The sequence below is a fragment of the Talaromyces proteolyticus genome (genome assembly GCF_021365285.1).
Source record: "Talaromyces proteolyticus strain PMI_201 chromosome Unknown BGW36scaffold_4, whole genome shotgun sequence".
Classification (NCBI taxonomy): Eukaryota; Fungi; Ascomycota; class Eurotiomycetes; order Eurotiales; family Trichocomaceae; genus Talaromyces; species Talaromyces proteolyticus.
The window spans coordinates 252975-269700 of NW_025764280.1; the positions used below are offsets into that span (position 1 = coordinate 252975).

The 16726-nt window shown below is 50.0% G+C and overlaps 5 protein-coding genes across 5 annotated transcripts; 4 read left to right on the forward strand and 1 right to left on the reverse strand.

Moving 5' to 3' along the window:
* Positions 1–1806: 1806 nt before the first annotated feature.
* On the forward strand, positions 1807–2875 carry BGW36DRAFT_123954 (uncharacterized protein). The gene is made up of 2 exons (XM_046209305.1): positions 1807–2169; positions 2252–2875. The coding sequence occupies exons 1-2, from the start codon at positions 1911–1913 to the stop codon at positions 2791–2793; spliced, it is 801 nt and encodes a 266-aa protein (XP_046073877.1). The 5' UTR covers positions 1807–1910; the 3' UTR covers positions 2794–2875.
* Positions 2876–6055: 3180 nt separating this feature from the next.
* On the forward strand, positions 6056–7548 carry BGW36DRAFT_123963 (uncharacterized protein). The gene has a single exon (XM_046209306.1). It carries the CDS (start codon positions 6142–6144, stop codon positions 7117–7119), a length of 978 nt encoding a protein of 325 aa, XP_046073878.1. The 5' UTR covers positions 6056–6141; the 3' UTR covers positions 7120–7548.
* Positions 7549–8387: 839 nt separating this feature from the next.
* Positions 8388–10249, forward strand: BGW36DRAFT_124021 (uncharacterized protein). Its single transcript, XM_046209307.1, has 3 exons — positions 8388–8858; positions 8932–9171; positions 9225–10249. The coding sequence occupies exons 1-3, from the start codon at positions 8600–8602 to the stop codon at positions 9944–9946; spliced, it is 1221 nt and encodes a 406-aa protein (XP_046073879.1). The 5' UTR covers positions 8388–8599; the 3' UTR covers positions 9947–10249.
* A 495-nt stretch (positions 10250–10744) lies between these two features.
* Positions 10745–12481, reverse strand: BGW36DRAFT_373566 (uncharacterized protein). The gene has a single exon (XM_046215593.1). The coding sequence runs from the start codon at positions 12271–12273 to the stop codon at positions 10852–10854; it is 1422 nt and encodes a 473-aa protein (XP_046073880.1). The 5' UTR covers positions 12274–12481; the 3' UTR covers positions 10745–10851.
* Positions 12482–12600: 119 nt separating this feature from the next.
* On the forward strand, positions 12601–16694 carry BGW36DRAFT_405467 (putative 26S proteasome regulatory subunit Rpn2). Its single transcript, XM_046218971.1, has 5 exons — positions 12601–13040; positions 13130–13299; positions 13349–13872; positions 13928–16153; positions 16219–16694. The coding sequence occupies exons 1-5, from the start codon at positions 12901–12903 to the stop codon at positions 16537–16539; spliced, it is 3381 nt and encodes a 1126-aa protein (XP_046073881.1). The 5' UTR covers positions 12601–12900; the 3' UTR covers positions 16540–16694.
* The last annotated feature ends 32 nt before the right edge of the window (positions 16695–16726 follow it).

The window sequence follows — 16726 nt, forward strand, 5'->3', positions numbered from 1 at the left end:
TTTCTTTAAACGTCCATTTGTTCTTCTAGGTCCAAAATTTCGCCGCAAGTCAAAAGCCGCAAAACAGGAAGCGATAAGATTAAAGGAGATGGAGCGCGATGCCAAACGACAGGAAGCTGCAAGATCAGGAGCTGAACTCTTCCAGGAAACTCCCAAGCGTTGCTGTCCCTTCCAGGTCGCTCTCTTACTGTTCATTTATCACTCTCTTTTACAATACCACTGGTCAGTCATTCCATCTCATCATATACCAGATGTTCCATCTCATCATATACCAGATATTCCATCTCATCACGGAGCTGAACTCTTTCTGTTTGGCATGGCCAGTGGCATTGACAAGATCAAGGCTGGTATCGTAGAGGTTGACCTAGCGGGGTAAGTCTATCAATGCGTTTTACGCGTTTCACTTGCTGGAAAATCCGACAGTATGCATTGTTGAGGATTTGGAAGGTCTTAGTCAAGGTTTGCAAATGTTTTCTCGGAATTTGCAAACATCTACTCCCACTTCGGAAACTCTGAAACGTACCACTGCCGCCGCTGGTGCTGATTTTCGTGGAATATGCTATGTAAGAAATGGCTCGATGTATGTGTGGGTGCTTTGGTGGTCTGAACACTGGGTGCCTGGTCGAAGTAGGCGAGTGCGAGAAGCATGTAGATAGGATATTCAAACTTCTGTCATCCTACTGGACCATCACAATAACAAGCATCATTAGTGATTACAATCAAACGATCATTACCGCCGATCTTAGTACTTAATACCGTATACGACCTGGGTCTAAAAATGGATACAGATCACCGTTTCGAGCCCCCGTGGTGAAAGATGCCAGTGATTGATTGCTTCATAAAGCACGAAGATGACTCGTCATTTGAGCTAGATTAAATCAACAAGGATGGGAGCATACCAAAGGGGAAAGCCAATGCAATAAAACATGTACCTCTCGGAAGCCTACTATAGTCATTGGACAGCTTATGCAGGATTAGCTTCTTCGCGTATCATGTGAGTCCTACACCTCCAATATTACTACACCAAATCAACATTGAAGAATTTGACGAAATCGCGCTGTTATCTCTATGTTGAACATAGATTGCACGACTCGTGTCGGCATTCTGCAGCCACGAGTCAGGTCGTTTACCTCGTATACCACGTATTTAGGGGACTATCCATCTAAACATAAATGAAGTCTAGCATTCGTCGTCCATGCAGCTAACGCGCTAGGTACAGTGCTAGTCCAAAGTCATGTACAGTTTCGAGCGGTGACATCCAACCGCTGGTAAGCCCTAACAGCTCGATCGGGCATCCCAGCGCTTGCAGGCCTTGGCCGCCCGGTGACAGCCAATCACTGTCTCTCACCGCAGTCCCCCGTTTCTATTTTGATTTCTTCACAGCTCGATGCAGTTTAGCAGCGCGAGGTTATTTTTATTGATTCATGTTCTCGCTAGCCTTCAAGCAGATATCCATGCGTGCGGCGGCCAATCATGCCCTCATCCCCGCGGCTGGCACTTGCTTGTCAGGCTCAATCAGGCCCAGACGGTCTGCCCTTGGCTGCACTTCTCCAGGTAGCGCTGGTAATGTACCTCAAAATAACCCTCGCCGCGCGACGTGAAACTAACTCCTCGGAGACCACTTCTTCTTCTGCTCAAGAGTACTTAGGGCCGATGGGACCCTGCTTCGCTGCTTACTTCTTCTTTCTCCGCAATCCATGATACCGCGTTCTGCTCTCAGGGGCCATCTCGCTGGACACTGTCTGAGACGGTGTGGGTGGACGAATAAGAAGAACAGTGTCGTGTTACTTGCATCTGTCATTCTCCTTTCGCCTGGCTCCCTCTTCGCCTCCCTTCAACCCACGCTAGGAATCTAGGATGGAGTGCTGACACAACGAAAATCGACTACCACATCAAATAATACCGGCAAAATGTCACAATATATATCGCTGTTCAGAGTTCGCTCATCGCCGAACCTGGTTCTGGCTCTGGTAGCCAGCTTCGTGTGGTTGATTCCAGAGGCTCTGGCCGACAGCAGTCTCGGTACCGATGCCCCAGGTACGCCGTCATCCAGTAACGGAGCTTCTTCAGCCGACAACACGGCAGGCGCGTCTGGAGATAATGGTGGACTATCTAAATCAGCTCAGATAGTCATCGGTGTGGTCGTCGGGGTGGTATCCATGGGAGCGAGTAGGTCGAGCTGGAATCAAGAAGCAAAGACTTGTTTGATTCAATATAGCACGGTTCAATGGACTGACAATTCTCTGTATAGTTGCCGGTGCTGTATACTTCTTCTTCTGGAAGAAACGAAAGTGGGATGAGAAAGCTGAGCGCTATGAAGTCATCAGCGCATATCGTAAATCGATGGGCGAACGACGGCAGCATGAGATGTCTCTTCGAACACAACGTCGTCGACGGGAACGACGGCCGGATATAGAGCAAGGGGAGCTGGAAATCTCTGTTCCACAATTGCCCAAATACGACCCATCGATCTTCCATAAGCAACAATACAGCATCGATTCTACCCGTGGAGGACTGTCGATTGATCTGGGGCGGAATTCATACATGGGTCATCAACGAAACTCGTCGCAATTCTCGGGCATCATGCACCCTCCACCATCTGCGGCAGCACCGGGACGAGCAACTGCATCAATGGATCTGGACCGTGGCGCTTCGCCGACATATGAAGGAACCAGTCACTCCAATCCCAGCTCGCCAACCCCAATGATCCAGCCTGCAACAGGAAGCAGAGGAACATTCAAGACACCGAAAAGGCCAAAACCCGTACTGAGCCGCCTGATCACTAACCTATGAATGCGGATCAGCCATCTTCCTATAAACCTCGTATAAATTCCCAGACAGTATGGGAATTCACTTAACCCGTGGCTTCTCCCACAAGCCAGTCGCGATTCAACCAAATGACACGAATCATGACGACGGCAAATCGAGCTGAATGACGCCGACCCTCACCACCTACTTTACGTATGCATGAATGAATTGTTCCTGGTTTTCTCAGATCGATACCAGCATGGGCGTTTTTTGTTTTGATTTCGGGATCTGGATGCTAATACTGTGCTACCGGAGGAGTTGATTATTTGTTTCCGGCGTGTGGACGTCCGCAGGAGGGGGCTTTCTCTCTCACTGCTTGTGACTTTGCATGGTGAATTGGACTCGCTGTTTGATTGTTTGCGATAGACGACGCAGGGGGGGCTGGGCATGTATATACATACAACATACAAGTACGAGATGGCGTATCATACATGCAGGAGAGCCAGTCTAGCCCGCTGTAATTTCGCACATGTGCGCCCAAGGGGATACTGGATTCTGATGAAGAAAATCAAAGTTCAACATTGTATGTGCAAAACTTCGAGCATTACAGTGTGCACCAATTGCTGTAGCCAACGCGACCAATAAGCAAACCACATGCGACCATTGGGACATGAGATGCACATGGAATGTGACCTTGTTATTCAATCGATCAATTATCATTACTTTGAACTATCCTACGCTGGTGGGCACAATTGTCATCGGGGATGTTAATTACGCCTTGTCTGGACGGGGGAAGGGACGTCGCAGTGGACAAACAAAGAGCGATCGCCGTGCAATTCACCTGCGTCTGTACAGAACCCGGTATCGACTACTGACCATCCCTGTGTCCGCGCCGCAGAGATGATGTCTCACTCTAATCTGTATTCTACTGATATTATCCCCATTATCCCTATTATCTGATGTAACTGTCCACTGACGGCGCACTCTAGTCGATGGCGATCTGCCGAACCGCTGTCAATCAAGCCTTGGCCAGCGCGACTACAACTGCGCACACAAACTACGCGCACAACTTCCCCGCCGCAAACCAGCAAAGCTACCTGTGGTATCACTCGCTCGGAGAGAATCCACGCTGAGAATCCCAAATTCCCAGCACGATAAGCGAAGTGCGTACGAGCAACAGCCCGATCCCTGTTCGGCTACTTCCACAGCGCCCGTGACACAGCGCACAGGTGACACTCCGACCAGGCAATACCATTCGTGAACGCAAAAGGAATCGTGGGTAGCCGCCGAGATCCCTGGCTAGCCTCGCACCGGATGGCTTGCGCTAGACTTGATCCAATATCAGATTGCTCTTGGCCGTGTCCGCTTGGCCCGCTGATCATCTTGCAACGGTAGTGGCAAGCTGGCGGCCAGAACAAGCGGGGGTTCATTCAGAATCCGCTTAGCCTTTAGCCTTTGAATAGTGCTGAATCCTGGCGTTTGGTCGTGGCCTTCCAAGGGCTATCCAGACGTTGGCGCGATGTTGTCCAGTCGCAATAGTTGCGAAAAGAAACACAACGCAGCGATCAGCTTCTGCGGCGCCACGTCGGTAACAATTAGACGCCGAGGTTAAGGATAAGCTCGAGCTGTTGCACTTACTAGTTACTAAGTAACCTACTTGCTAGTCAACTAGTGAGCGCTGTATTATCGTCCGTTAGCCTTAGGGCTAGGCCTCTGCCACTATGTTTCCACCCAACAGCACTCTCGCAAAAGGCGCCCTGGAGTGGCACTCGTCCGATAGGCTTAAATGCAAATCATCGTCACTGGCATTCCACACCATTAATTGGCTTTGGCGGGGCTGAGTGACTAATAAGTTCACAGCTTCCAACTGCCCGAATCTGCCCTGGCTTCGACGCAGCCTGTGCTCTGCATGGAATTGGCGATTAATCGTCGATCTGATTGGGCCTGTCGCGGCTGGGATCGTCCCGCGAGGCTCTTGTCCACTGCCGATAGTGATACATCACGACAGACACGATGGCTTTCCGGCGCTGGCACCGAGGCGCCCTGTTTCTTGTTGGTTCAGACAAAGGCTGCTCACACAGCCATCATCATCATGCCTACCACACAAAAGCTTCCACCATCGGCCGGTAGCCCACTGTCCAGTTTATCATCTCTGTGGCGGGACTCTAGCCCCGCACTGCGCTACTCCATAAGAAAGCTAGGCTAGCTGTCGAGCTAGAAAGCTTTGCGCCGGCGCTTCAACAAACAAAGAAGGCCGTCGCGACATGGACCAATGCAGATCAAGAGAAATGGCGATGATGCCTGTCGACTAGGGCCTCAGCTCGCGTCTAGCGTGCCTATTCCACGGCCGCCCATCATTGGTCACTGCTGCTCCCTCCCCTTCTCGAAAAATACGTCAATCACCCGAAGACATGTCCTGCCTTGGTGTCATTGGGGCGAGGAGCAAAAAATGGCCGACTAGTGTGTGCATGGGGGTAGGTATCGGATGACTGCCTGCCTGGGCTCTGGAGACTGTCTCGATGCAAGCCTTACTCCTTTCTGCTCCCAATCCAGGGTGTTAGATGCTGCGTGGCACCCTGGTGGAGGCCTGGGCGAGAAGATATCTGCTATCATTTGATGTCGATGGTGCATGCAGTGCCATACAGCACCATGGGAGGGGGGAGCTAATATCCACTTTTATTATCCCTCAGGGAAATACTGTCGTTTTTAAGGTGCCGTCAATGTGTCAATCACAATATCCACTTGCGCGCGCCTCGGTGCAGCTTGCGGGCTGATGCTTGACAGCGCCGCAAAAAAACACAAGCCCCGGCGGCCCCCTCACCGTCCACAATGCTGCCCCTCGCTCTGGTCAATCAGGCGCCGGACTAAGAAACTCCACGACTGATTTTTCGTCTCTGATATCCTGTCAAGTTGCACCTACAGTCCCGACAGTTTGGTACTGGAGGGTTGCCTGCTGTTTCTCTGCCTTTTTCCCATTCCCACCCGTGGAGGCTGGATAAAATGGAGCATTTCGCCGGCTTGCAACCCCTGGGCTTTTCGTCTCTACACTTCTACAGCTCCCTCTGGTCAGGCTGCTTCCTATTCTCTGACACGGTGACTGGAAACCTGGTGGCATCCAGGCCACAAGCAACGCCAGGGTTCGGGGACTCTACTTTTCCCTTGACACCTTGCTGTGACTCCTGCCTACAGGCGGAGCACCATGAAATTTTGCTAGTGCTCTGATGAGTACAACGGCTTGTGCTTCTGTATCTTGACTTGGCGGTATTTTGCGTGTTCTTTCGCTTTCTCTGAAAGCTGGATTTGTTTTCTGTCTTATTCACATTTGCTCGTGCACGCAAAACCGGGTTCAACCTCCGGGTACATATAACACTGGTTTGTTCTACCGTGCGAGATATGTGTTTCCCATTCAATATGTCTACGAAGCTGGATTTTTTCAAATGGAGGAAACGGCGACAGCTGTCCTCCGATATGGACGCTCGGTTTGGAGATGTATCCATCTCCGCTCCTAACGAAGGTTCTTGGAATGAAATGGCACATCTGGGTCTCGGCAATACGCAACCATCCGAAACGAACAAGGGTGGTCGGTTGAAGACTTTGTTCCGCTCGAAGCCGGCGGAATCACCGCCAGCTGTGGTAACGAGAGAGCAACCACCCGTTACCGTGCGGGCTGATCCATTCCCAGACCAGGTGCCACGCCACCCGATGGTTGATATGGAGGCCCGTAAACGGTCTCTATCTATATCTGGTGACGGTCGCAGAACTTCGGGTGGAAGAAGAACTGCCGGCGACAAACTATGGGTGGCCAACGGGTCACCGAGAAGTTATGATAGCAACATGTTGGACTCGCCGTCCTCTTGCAGCTGCGATGGCGACGACGAGGACGAAGAGGAAGAGAGGCGCCAGGGTGAAATCAGGCGAGCCATACGAAACAGACCACAGCGAAGTCAATCGCAAGACTCGCCTCAGAATCGCTGGGATCGGGCACAAAGCTACCGGCACCGGTCACCGCCGCTCGCCTCGACAGCGGTGATGCGGCGATATAGCTCACAGAGCACAGCAACGTGCTCAGCAACCCCATCAACCGCCACATTCAGCTCAAAACACACCAGCTTAACATCCGCCGCATCCCACGGGCCATATGCACCGGCGATCCCCCCGTTGCTGCAGGAAGAAATTCCCCCCGTACCCAAAGTCCACATGCCTTCTCCTTCTCTTACCCTGCCAGCCTCATCCCCGAATGCTCGCAACGCTCTCTGGGGAAAGAAGTCACGTGGCACATCGGGCGACAGACGCTCCAACAAGCGGTCGACAGCCAGGACGGTCGGGCCTCAAGAGCTGGTTCCTTCTTATGATGAGCTCTGGGGGTACTAGCACGAGCTACGATTTATTCTTCATTACTCTTCATTTCTCCGCATACAATTATTCTCTTCAGTTCGTCTTAACCTGCCATGGCTGCGGCTCTTTCCTTTGAGTCAATTTCTTTTCTATCTCGGCCTTCAGGATAGCAGTCTTATCTGCTGCCTGATCGGCATTTTCTTGGTGTTCTTTCTCTGTGACACTCTATCCTTTTTTCCTTCCTCATGTCTAGATTCAAGCACGAGCTGGCAGCAGCAGCAGCAGACAAATCGTACGTAATGGCCTATTTATTATCCATAACACTATCCATACACATATACACACTCTACAAACAGATCGGAGCCCTAAACAGGTCACGTGACTCTATACTCTGCTTCTCGCTCTCAACTGCCCTTGCTGGCGCCAGCATATTAATTAATTAATTACCTCAAATCCGGATCTGTCCACTCGTAATCTGCAGCTAAGCTAGCATTTACCTCATTAATTAGCTGATGTCGCCTGTCACTGTCTGGAAACAGTTGTTACTGACTGCTACTGTCCTACCAGCCAGGGAGCGCTAACTACCCCCCGTGATTGGTCGGCCCTCTGCTGCAGGCCGGCCATCACTGTCACACTTTGTGACTTCGCACGCCGGCCTCATCCGCTCCTCGCCCAATCGTCGCTCTATCTCCCTCCTCGGTCGAGGCCGCTAGTCCTGCTGGCTTGCGAGTAGTCACTAGTTGCTCCTCCAGCCAGCAGGACGCCCTCCTTTGCATCCACTCATCCAGCCTATCCCATCGCTCCTCTAGCCGCCGACAGCACATCCAACTTCAAAGCTTGTGCTGCGTTCCTCCGTTCCCAGCCCCTCACCCTACTTGTAGCTTCTTATTTGCCGCCTGTCCTAGAGCTGCTAAAATGCTCTCGCTTGTCCATTGGCGGCAGGGAAAGCTGCTCTACTGCGGGCTGGTGGAAACCTGCACTGTGCTTTGTGTCTCGCCTTTTGACAATTGCGGCACTGTGACAGGGTTCTCTCGCCTTCACAACTGGAGAGGGGAGACGCCCAGATTGTGATGCTAGCGATAATGCTTGCATTGCATTATCCCTACAATCGCATAGAGATTAATTATCCTCTTTATCCACGATCTACGTCGCATTTTGAATGTCCATCACATTCGCATTCTCTTGAAAAGTGTACGCCTCTCCCCCCGCCTTCTGTCTAGGACAATTCAACCTCCGTCGAGCCGACTTTAAGACAACCTTGCTACCATCTAACCCTACTTGCTCGGCCGTGTACTCCTAGGGACTCACTCTGGATAGTGCTTTCCCTAGTTGGTGCTTCAACCTCAGCATTTGACCGGCGCGAAGTTGATCTTGTCAATGGACTAGCTGCAACAGGGCGAAAAGAGCTAGCTACATCGCTTCCGAGCCTGCCTTTTGTGAAGCCGACTCTCGCCAGGAACTAAACAATACATTTGATTAGGCCTCTTAGAGTGGTTTTAATTAATTGGCCGGAATCATGATAATGGCTTTGACAACCGTCTATAGCCTGTTAACGCTCTTATCAGGAGTCCTCGCTTTGCGAACAACACCAGGCTCGCCCTGCACAAGTCTCTGTGGAACGACAACTAACACAACATCAGCCGAGATTGTGTGCCTCGATGGCCAGTACAATACAACAAAAACCGGACGAGATTTCCAGAGTTGCGTGACATGCCTCTTGCAAAGTGACTTTCAAAGCCAAGGGACTGGAGAAACGGATGTAAACTGGGGACTGTGTACGTCGATTATATTTATGTCTGCGGTTCTGATCTGCAAAATGTTAAAGGGCTGACTTGTTGCCTCTAACAGACAACCTGCGATATGCGTTTTCGTCATGTGTTTACAATTTCCCGGAGCCAGTGACGAATGTCTCAACACCTTGCTTGGTCTCATGCACACCTCTAGGCACAGCGCTCAAATTCCAATTGACGAGTCCAGTCGGAAACTCGCTCACTACATTCTGCGGCGACACCGCTTTTGCTGATAACACCGTGTCGATTTGCGAGGATTGCTATGCCTTGACGTCGCAGCAGGCTTTCCTCACCAACTGTATGTTTCATTATTTTATTGATAGGGTTGAGACCATCACTAATAAATACCAGTCTTGGAATCAAACCGTTATAACTGCCACTTTTTAACCTCTGCTGGCACCTCATTCCCCATTGCCGCAACACGCATCTTCAACGAAACTGAATTGCCGGAGACTACTACTGCATATACGTCCACGGCCGCTTCGAGCGGACAATCCATTTACCAACAATACCAGACTGTTATCATTGTCATGCCCATTGTCGGCTTCCTCATTATTGCCGCTGTAACCACACTTTGCTGCTTCTGTCTTGTTAAAAAACGCCGCCAGGCTGCTAAGCGTCGCAGATATGGCTCGAACCAAATACACGCTCGCTGGAATGACACTACAGTTAACACTCCGTGGCAAAATACATGGGGCGACAATTCTTCTTCACCACATCATCAATCCATGATGATGGCGAATGCTTCACAATACATGATGGGTGGCGCTCAGTATGCTGCTGCTGTTCCTGGAAACGGGTTTCAGGTGGTCGACCACGATGGACAGCACTACGAAGCGGGCTACTCGACACATTATGTTTCCCCCGTGGATTCTGACACATCAGCTTCTCAACATGCTTTCCCATATAGCGATCAAATCAACGTCGCTGAACATCAGCAACAACAATTCTATCAGCCAGCACAGCCCTATCAAGACACACCAGAAGAAAGTATACAAAAACAGAAACAGCCTCAACATACTGATCAAGAGGTTTATTTCCCACCTCCGTCTGGTGCACCACATGCCTCATAATTATATCTGACTGATGTCTAAAAATGTTGTATCTCTTCTGTGGAAGCGACTGCCAGCAACAAAGCGCGATTTCTTTCCCTAGCATGGAAAGTAAAGGAATACATGGCCCAGCGAGCAGCGAGGTCAACGATGTTAGCTCGTCTGTGGTAGTGGCTGCCTCGGTCGAGGAAACACCAGGCTCCTCCACCGACGACAGTCACTGCCACCGATGGGCTGGGATTGTTGAACTCTAGATCTTCAGCTGGGTCACAATCTCTATTTCCATCTTTGTTGCCGAACACTCGCTTTTATGGTGAGAACACCAGAGCAAATGAGCACGAAAAGAATTTAGTATCAAGCACTAGAAATGTGCCCCCGCCTTATAATACAAACCTAACCACCCAATTCCTCTCTGCTTAATTCCCCCCTTGAATCGATCTACACATCGTGTATATACCTGATACCCAACATTGCAATCGTCGTTCCTTTTCCTACTTGTGTTTAGTTGTGCAAGCCAATGAAATGAGGTTGAATATTGCCTAATCCCTCTTATGCGTGGCGTGGTTGTCAAATGTTCATCTTTTTAACGTATACGAGCGTTGGGTTTGGTTTAGTTGTGTGTTACTTTCAGTTGCATTTTTGGGTTATTGTGACCGGTAACATAGTTGAATATATTGAATAATCAATTAATGTCAAATGACCCTCTGAGCATCTACACCGTCAACCAAATTATACGTAAATGTGTAGTACATATCAAGGCTGAGGGCATGTTGGTATTGGTCTCTGAGCGTAATATCCAGCCTATTTCTTACCTATCAAGAGGGCTGGTATTTACGCAACTCTTCAGAACATATTTCTTGAGAAACAAATGGGTATATATAGTATTATAGATCTAATATACGAGCTATCGTGGCCGTGAGACAACATTAGAGGTCAGATAGTAGCCATGCAGGATCCGGTTCATCATCCTCGTCCTCCGATCGAGAAATAGCAGGTCGCAGGTTCGGCGTTGTATCCCTTAACAAGTCCGCCGGCGGCTCGTCTGTGTGCTCGTCGTCGTCGCTAGCATCATTCTCGTTGATAAGTTTATCTGTATTGGTATTCGTGCTCGTGTGTATATTCGTATCTGTGTTGGTGACTTGCGTATTGGTGTCGCTTACTGTATCAGGTTCCTCGGGCAACTTGAAGAGACTCGTGACCATGCCTTGCGCTTCCTTGAGAGCTTCAAGCTCCGTACCAATACTACAGACGAGTAATTTCCAATCTTTTTCCTCTGCCAATGCGAAATGCTCGGTGAGCCGCTGGGTTATTTCCTCCATATCCGCGAGAATTCTCTTGCCCCGTTCATGGTCCCCGGTATCTTGCTCTGCATTCAGGGACGATTTGGATAACATGATGGACTGTTGCATCTTTTCCTTTAGTCTCTTTTCAAAACTTGAAATATCGTTGAGAACACCCAGCCAAACCGGGCCACCTTCGTCCAAGGCAGAAATTTCTAAGTCGACACTGTGCTGCCTCTTTCTCAACTCTACTTGTTCAGCCTGCCAATGTTCACGGGCCATTTCAAGGGTCCGACGTTTGGGATGTAATGAATAGAATGACGATTTGTCGGTATCGGGTTTCAAAGGCTGAAGTGGCGGGTTTCGCAGGTATCTGCATACTTCGGCGTCGAGAATCGATAAAGATTCATTGTATGACGACAACTTTGCTGCTACCGAGTTTTCGGCTTGAGAAATTTCCTGCATGAGATGCCGATGGCGTGTCTTCATCTCAGCAAGTTTCAGTTCGAGCTCCTCAATCTCGTGCTCGAGACTCTTTGCTTCTCGTTTCGCCTCTCGGGTTCTCATGTTATCGCGATCATTTTGCATAGCTGAGATGGTTTTCTCAAGGCTACCCTTTTTAGTCGCAAATGTATCCACTTCTATAATAGCATCGCGTCGTTCGCGAATTCGACTTTGAATGACTCTTTTCTCTTCTTCTCGCAGAGTGAGCAGTTCGTTCATCGATCGTAGAATTCCCTTCCGCGCGGCACGCAGGCCAATCTTCTTCTTCGGCGGCTGTCGAACGGGGATCGTACGTGCTGGTCTTCCGGGGCTGGCTATAGCGGATATTGTAGGCGTGGGCGTCGAACTGCCATTCGAAAGTACATCGTCGTCGTTGGTTGGGCGGCCAGAGAGCCCAGCCAGCAGCCCTTCACTCTGAGCATCTAATAGGCTTTGGATGTGATGTTGGAGATGTTTTGCCTGGCGATCTATGTATACAAATGGATCAGGGCGTGCAGCATATGGCATTGGAGCTGACCGTCTATCTGGAAACGTGGCGTCGGTATAGGGGAGTAATGTTGACATCTTGGAAGCTATCTATCATCGACTGCGTTGCGGAGCTTGTTATAGAGTGAAGAGTATGGAAGTGAGCAGCAACTTTCAGAGCCAAAGACGAAGAAATGTTGCAGCGGCAACGAATTCATCGCGTCAACAACGCAGAGTCCTCATGACCTCGTATGCAAACATCTCGTAGCAGAGAGGCAGCTGCTGCTTGTGACCTCTGCAGATGACTAGCCCGATAACAGGAGCCGCAGCCTCAGGCCTGCAGGCCCCCGTCGTCAATGCATCGGCGGCACGTGACTAGTCGAGCATCTAGTGACCTCAGGTACCTTTGTCAGCTCCGACATTGACGTGTGCATTCGCGCCTAGAGAGAGCTAGCTCACTGCAACTCCCCATTCCATTTCCATCCCATTCGGTCCTTTACCATCTTGTGTTTAACTGCTTTTACGCTGGGATTTCATCGTCACTAGCTTCTCATCCTCTTGTTTTAAGTTCGCTACTCAAATTCTGCCTCCGGTGTGATCGGGGCGACCAGCCAACCTACCTTCCTCGTCTTAGCCCCATCGACCTCGACCTGCCTGTTAGTTGGGGTCACGGAGTTCTACTCTTCACTATATTCGTTTAATATTAACAGGCTTCAGCTTTCAGAGATGGTTGGGCTCACGTCCGCCTCCGGCCTGGTCGGCTTTCTGTCAGAGCCTGATCCAGAGCTCAGGGTATTTGCTTTGAAGACTCTTGACGCCGAAGTTGATGTGCTATGGACCGATATTGTGGATTCTATTCCTCAAATGTACGTTTTAGATACCTGACATCTCTCACTGCCGCATTTGTTGGTTTTACGATAATCGGAGACCTCTTTCTAATATTGTTTCTATCCAGAGAAGCGCTGTACGAAGACGAGACATTCCCTGAACGTGAACTTGCAGCGTTAGTCGCCTCTAAAGTATACTACCACCTGCAAGAATATAATGAGAGCATGGTTTTTGCGCTTGGTGCTGGGAAACTCTTGGATTTGGACAAGGGTGGCGAGTTTGAACAGACCGTCATTTGTAGGCACACCATAACCATCCCTCTCCGCCGAGCTAATAGCATGTCTAGCGAAATGTGTCGACACCTTCATCTCACTCTCTGCAAGCCGCCGGCCAGCAGCTGGGGAAGCGCCATTGCCACTCAACACAGCTTTCCCTTCCTCCAATGGCGCTACGAACACATCCGCTAGCCTAACATCCCCGATAACTCCATTCTCACAGTCTGCCCTCCCCTCAAAATCACTTTTGTCGAGAGAAGAGGAACCAAGCCTGACAGCTCCTTATCCCGATGGCGACAGTGAAAGTGCCAAACTAGAGGAAACCCCTCTGGTTATCAGACGGGGTGTGCAGAAACAGCTGCAGGCTGTCATTGAGCGACTTTTCGAGCAATGCTTCCGTCAACAACGATATCGCCAAGTCGTAGGAATTGCAATCGAGGCTAGGAATCTAGAGGTCCTACGGACCGCAATCCTTCGTTGCAGCGAGGCAGAGAAGAAGGAACAAGGGGAATCATCAAGACACGGCGAGGAGCTGATGGAATATGTGTTGGAAATCTGCATGGGAATCGTTCAGGAGCGAAGTTTTCGCAACGAGGTTTGTGATGATTCGGGCTTGTGATTTGCTCTTGATTGCTAACAAAAAATTATAGATCTTGAAGCTTATTCTAGAACTTCTCAACCATATTCCCTCGCCCGACTATTTCTCCATTGCGAAGTGTGTTGTCTATCTTAATGAGCATTCTATGGCGACCGATATCCTCCGACAACTAGTTGAAAAGGGCGATGCTAGGTCATTGGCGGTGGCGTACCAAATATCATTCGATCTTTACGACAACAGCACGCAGGAATTCTTGAAGAAGGTTATCGGAGAGGTCTCCGAACTTATTCCAGCTGAGGACGACAAAGAAGAAAACGAAGCTGAGGCGACGGAATCAGATTCTTTGCTGCAGAACCAGTCATCGTCTGCGAATGAGCTACCGAAAGAATCAAGCGATGCTTTCAAGGCTATTCGCGATATTCTGGACGGATTCAAGACGATTCAATTGAATCTCGAATTCCTTTACCGCAGTAACAAGGCTGACATCGCCATACTCAATAAAGTGCGAGACAGCCTTGAGGCTAGAAACTCCATCTTCCACAACTCGGTTACTTTCTCAAATGCCTTCATGCATGCAGGTACAACACACGACAAATTCTTCCGTGATAACTTGGAGTGGCTTGGAAAGGCTGTTAACTGGTCTAAGTTTACAGCCACTGCCGCGCTGGGAGTCATTCACCGTGGCAATCTGTCGCAAGGCAAAAAGCTTCTAGCTCCATATCTTCCCAAAGAACATATCTCCGGTGTTGGTAGTACAGGGTCTGTTTACAGCCAAGGTGGTTCTCTTTATGCCTACGGTTTGATCTTCGCCAATCATGGAGGCGATGCCGTTGAGCTTATCCGTGATCATTTTAAAAAGGCTACCGAAGAGGTGGTGCAACACGGGGCCTCTTTGGGTCTTGGGCTCGCAGCCATAGCATCTGGCGATGAAGGCATCTGGGAGGACCTCAAGCAAGTTCTGTACACCGATTCGGCACTCAACGGTGAGGCAGTTGGTCTTGCTATGGGTCTCGTGATGTTGGGAACTGGCAACATGAAGCTTCTAGAGGAAATGGTCCAGTACGCTCATGAAACTCAGCACGAAAAAATTGTACGAGGTCTTGCATTGGGTATGGCATTGATCATGTATGGCCGACAAGAAGCTGCCGATGAACTCATCAACGGATTATTGGGTGACCCCGATCCATATCTACGCTACGGAGGTATTATGACTATTGCACTCGCTTACTGTGGCACGGGTAGCAACAAGGCTGTTCGCAAGCTCCTCCATGTTGCTGTCAGTGATGTCAATGACGACGTTCGCCGAGTCGCTGTTATGAGTTTAGGCTTTATTCTTTTCCGCAAGTATCAAAGCGTTCCCCGCATGGTTGAACTACTCTCAGAGTCGTACAACCCGCACGTCCGTTATGGTGCTGCTATGGCATTGGGTATCTCTTGTGCTGGAACAGGACTTGATGAAGCCATTGACCTCCTAGAACCTATGTTGAAAGATCCCACAGATTTTGTCAGGCAGGGAGCTCTGATTTCGCTTGCCATGGTTCTAGCCCAGCAAAACGAAACCATGAACCCTAAGGTCGGGTCCATCCGCAAAACCATGATGAAGATTATTAGTGATCGCCATGAAGATGCTATGGCCAAATTCGGATGCGCCCTCGCTTTAGGCATCATCGACGCAGGTGGTCGCAATTGCACTATCAGTCTTCAGACTCAAACCGGTAATCTCAACATGCCTGGTATTGTTGGTGCCGCTGTTTTCACACAATACTGGTACTGGTTCCCACTTGCACATTTCCTTTCTCTCAGCTTCACGCCGACTGCGGTCATCGGTGTGGACCAGAAGCTTGAAGTACCTGTCTTCAAGTTCCACAGCAACACGCGGCCCAGCCTCTTTGACTACCCTCCTGAGCAGCAAGTCAAGGCCGACGAGGCCCCTGAAAAGGTGAAGACTGCTGTTCTTTCAACGACAGTCCAGGCCAAGCGTCGCGCACAGCGTCGGGAGAAGCAACAACAACAACGGGAAAGCATGGATATCGACCAAACACCCACGACGCCTAAGGTCTCTGGCCAACTACCAGAAAAAATGGAAACCGACGAGGGCGCCGTCAAGGAGGGAGAGGAAGGCAAGGCGAGTGACAAAGAAGAGACTCCAGCAGAAGGCCAGAAGAAGAAGTCTGAGAAAGAGAAGATCGGGTACGAGCTTGAGAACATGTCCCGTGTTCTTCCTGCGCAACTAAAGTTCTTGACATTCCCCGACCCCCGATACGAACCTGTTAAGAGGGTGAGTCTACGCCCTGTCTATGCTAAAGTCCAGACTATCATTACGGATTGCTAACATGTTCTCAGCCTACCGGTGGTGTAGTTGTCGTCTTAGATAAGAAGCCGGAGGAAGAACGGGAAACGATCGAATTACGCGCGAGCAAAGACGTTCGCCAGGCGGCCACCCCAGACACATTGCAAGACTTGCAAGACCGCCTGCAAGCTGCTGCGGCCGGGGTCTCCGCTCTCGAGACACCTCCGCGCGGATTCAGAGCCGTAGAAGAGGCTTCTGGAGCTGCCTTAGCGGCCGGGGTGCTCACTGCAGTCGACGAGGATGAAGAAGGCGCAGAAGATGCACCTGTGCCCGATGAATTCGGCTACGAAACGGACAATATGGAAGAAGACTAGACGATCTAATACGGGGGGAAACTGTTAGATCGCTGCCGCATTCTGGCAGATGCATATGTCCTGTATGTATCACTACTGTTACTTTGTTACTCGAGTTCTCTCGCATGTATAAGCATTGACGAACGCCGTTTGTCCTTTATTTAATTATTTACATCTATCATTATAATTTCTCCGGCACCTAATTACA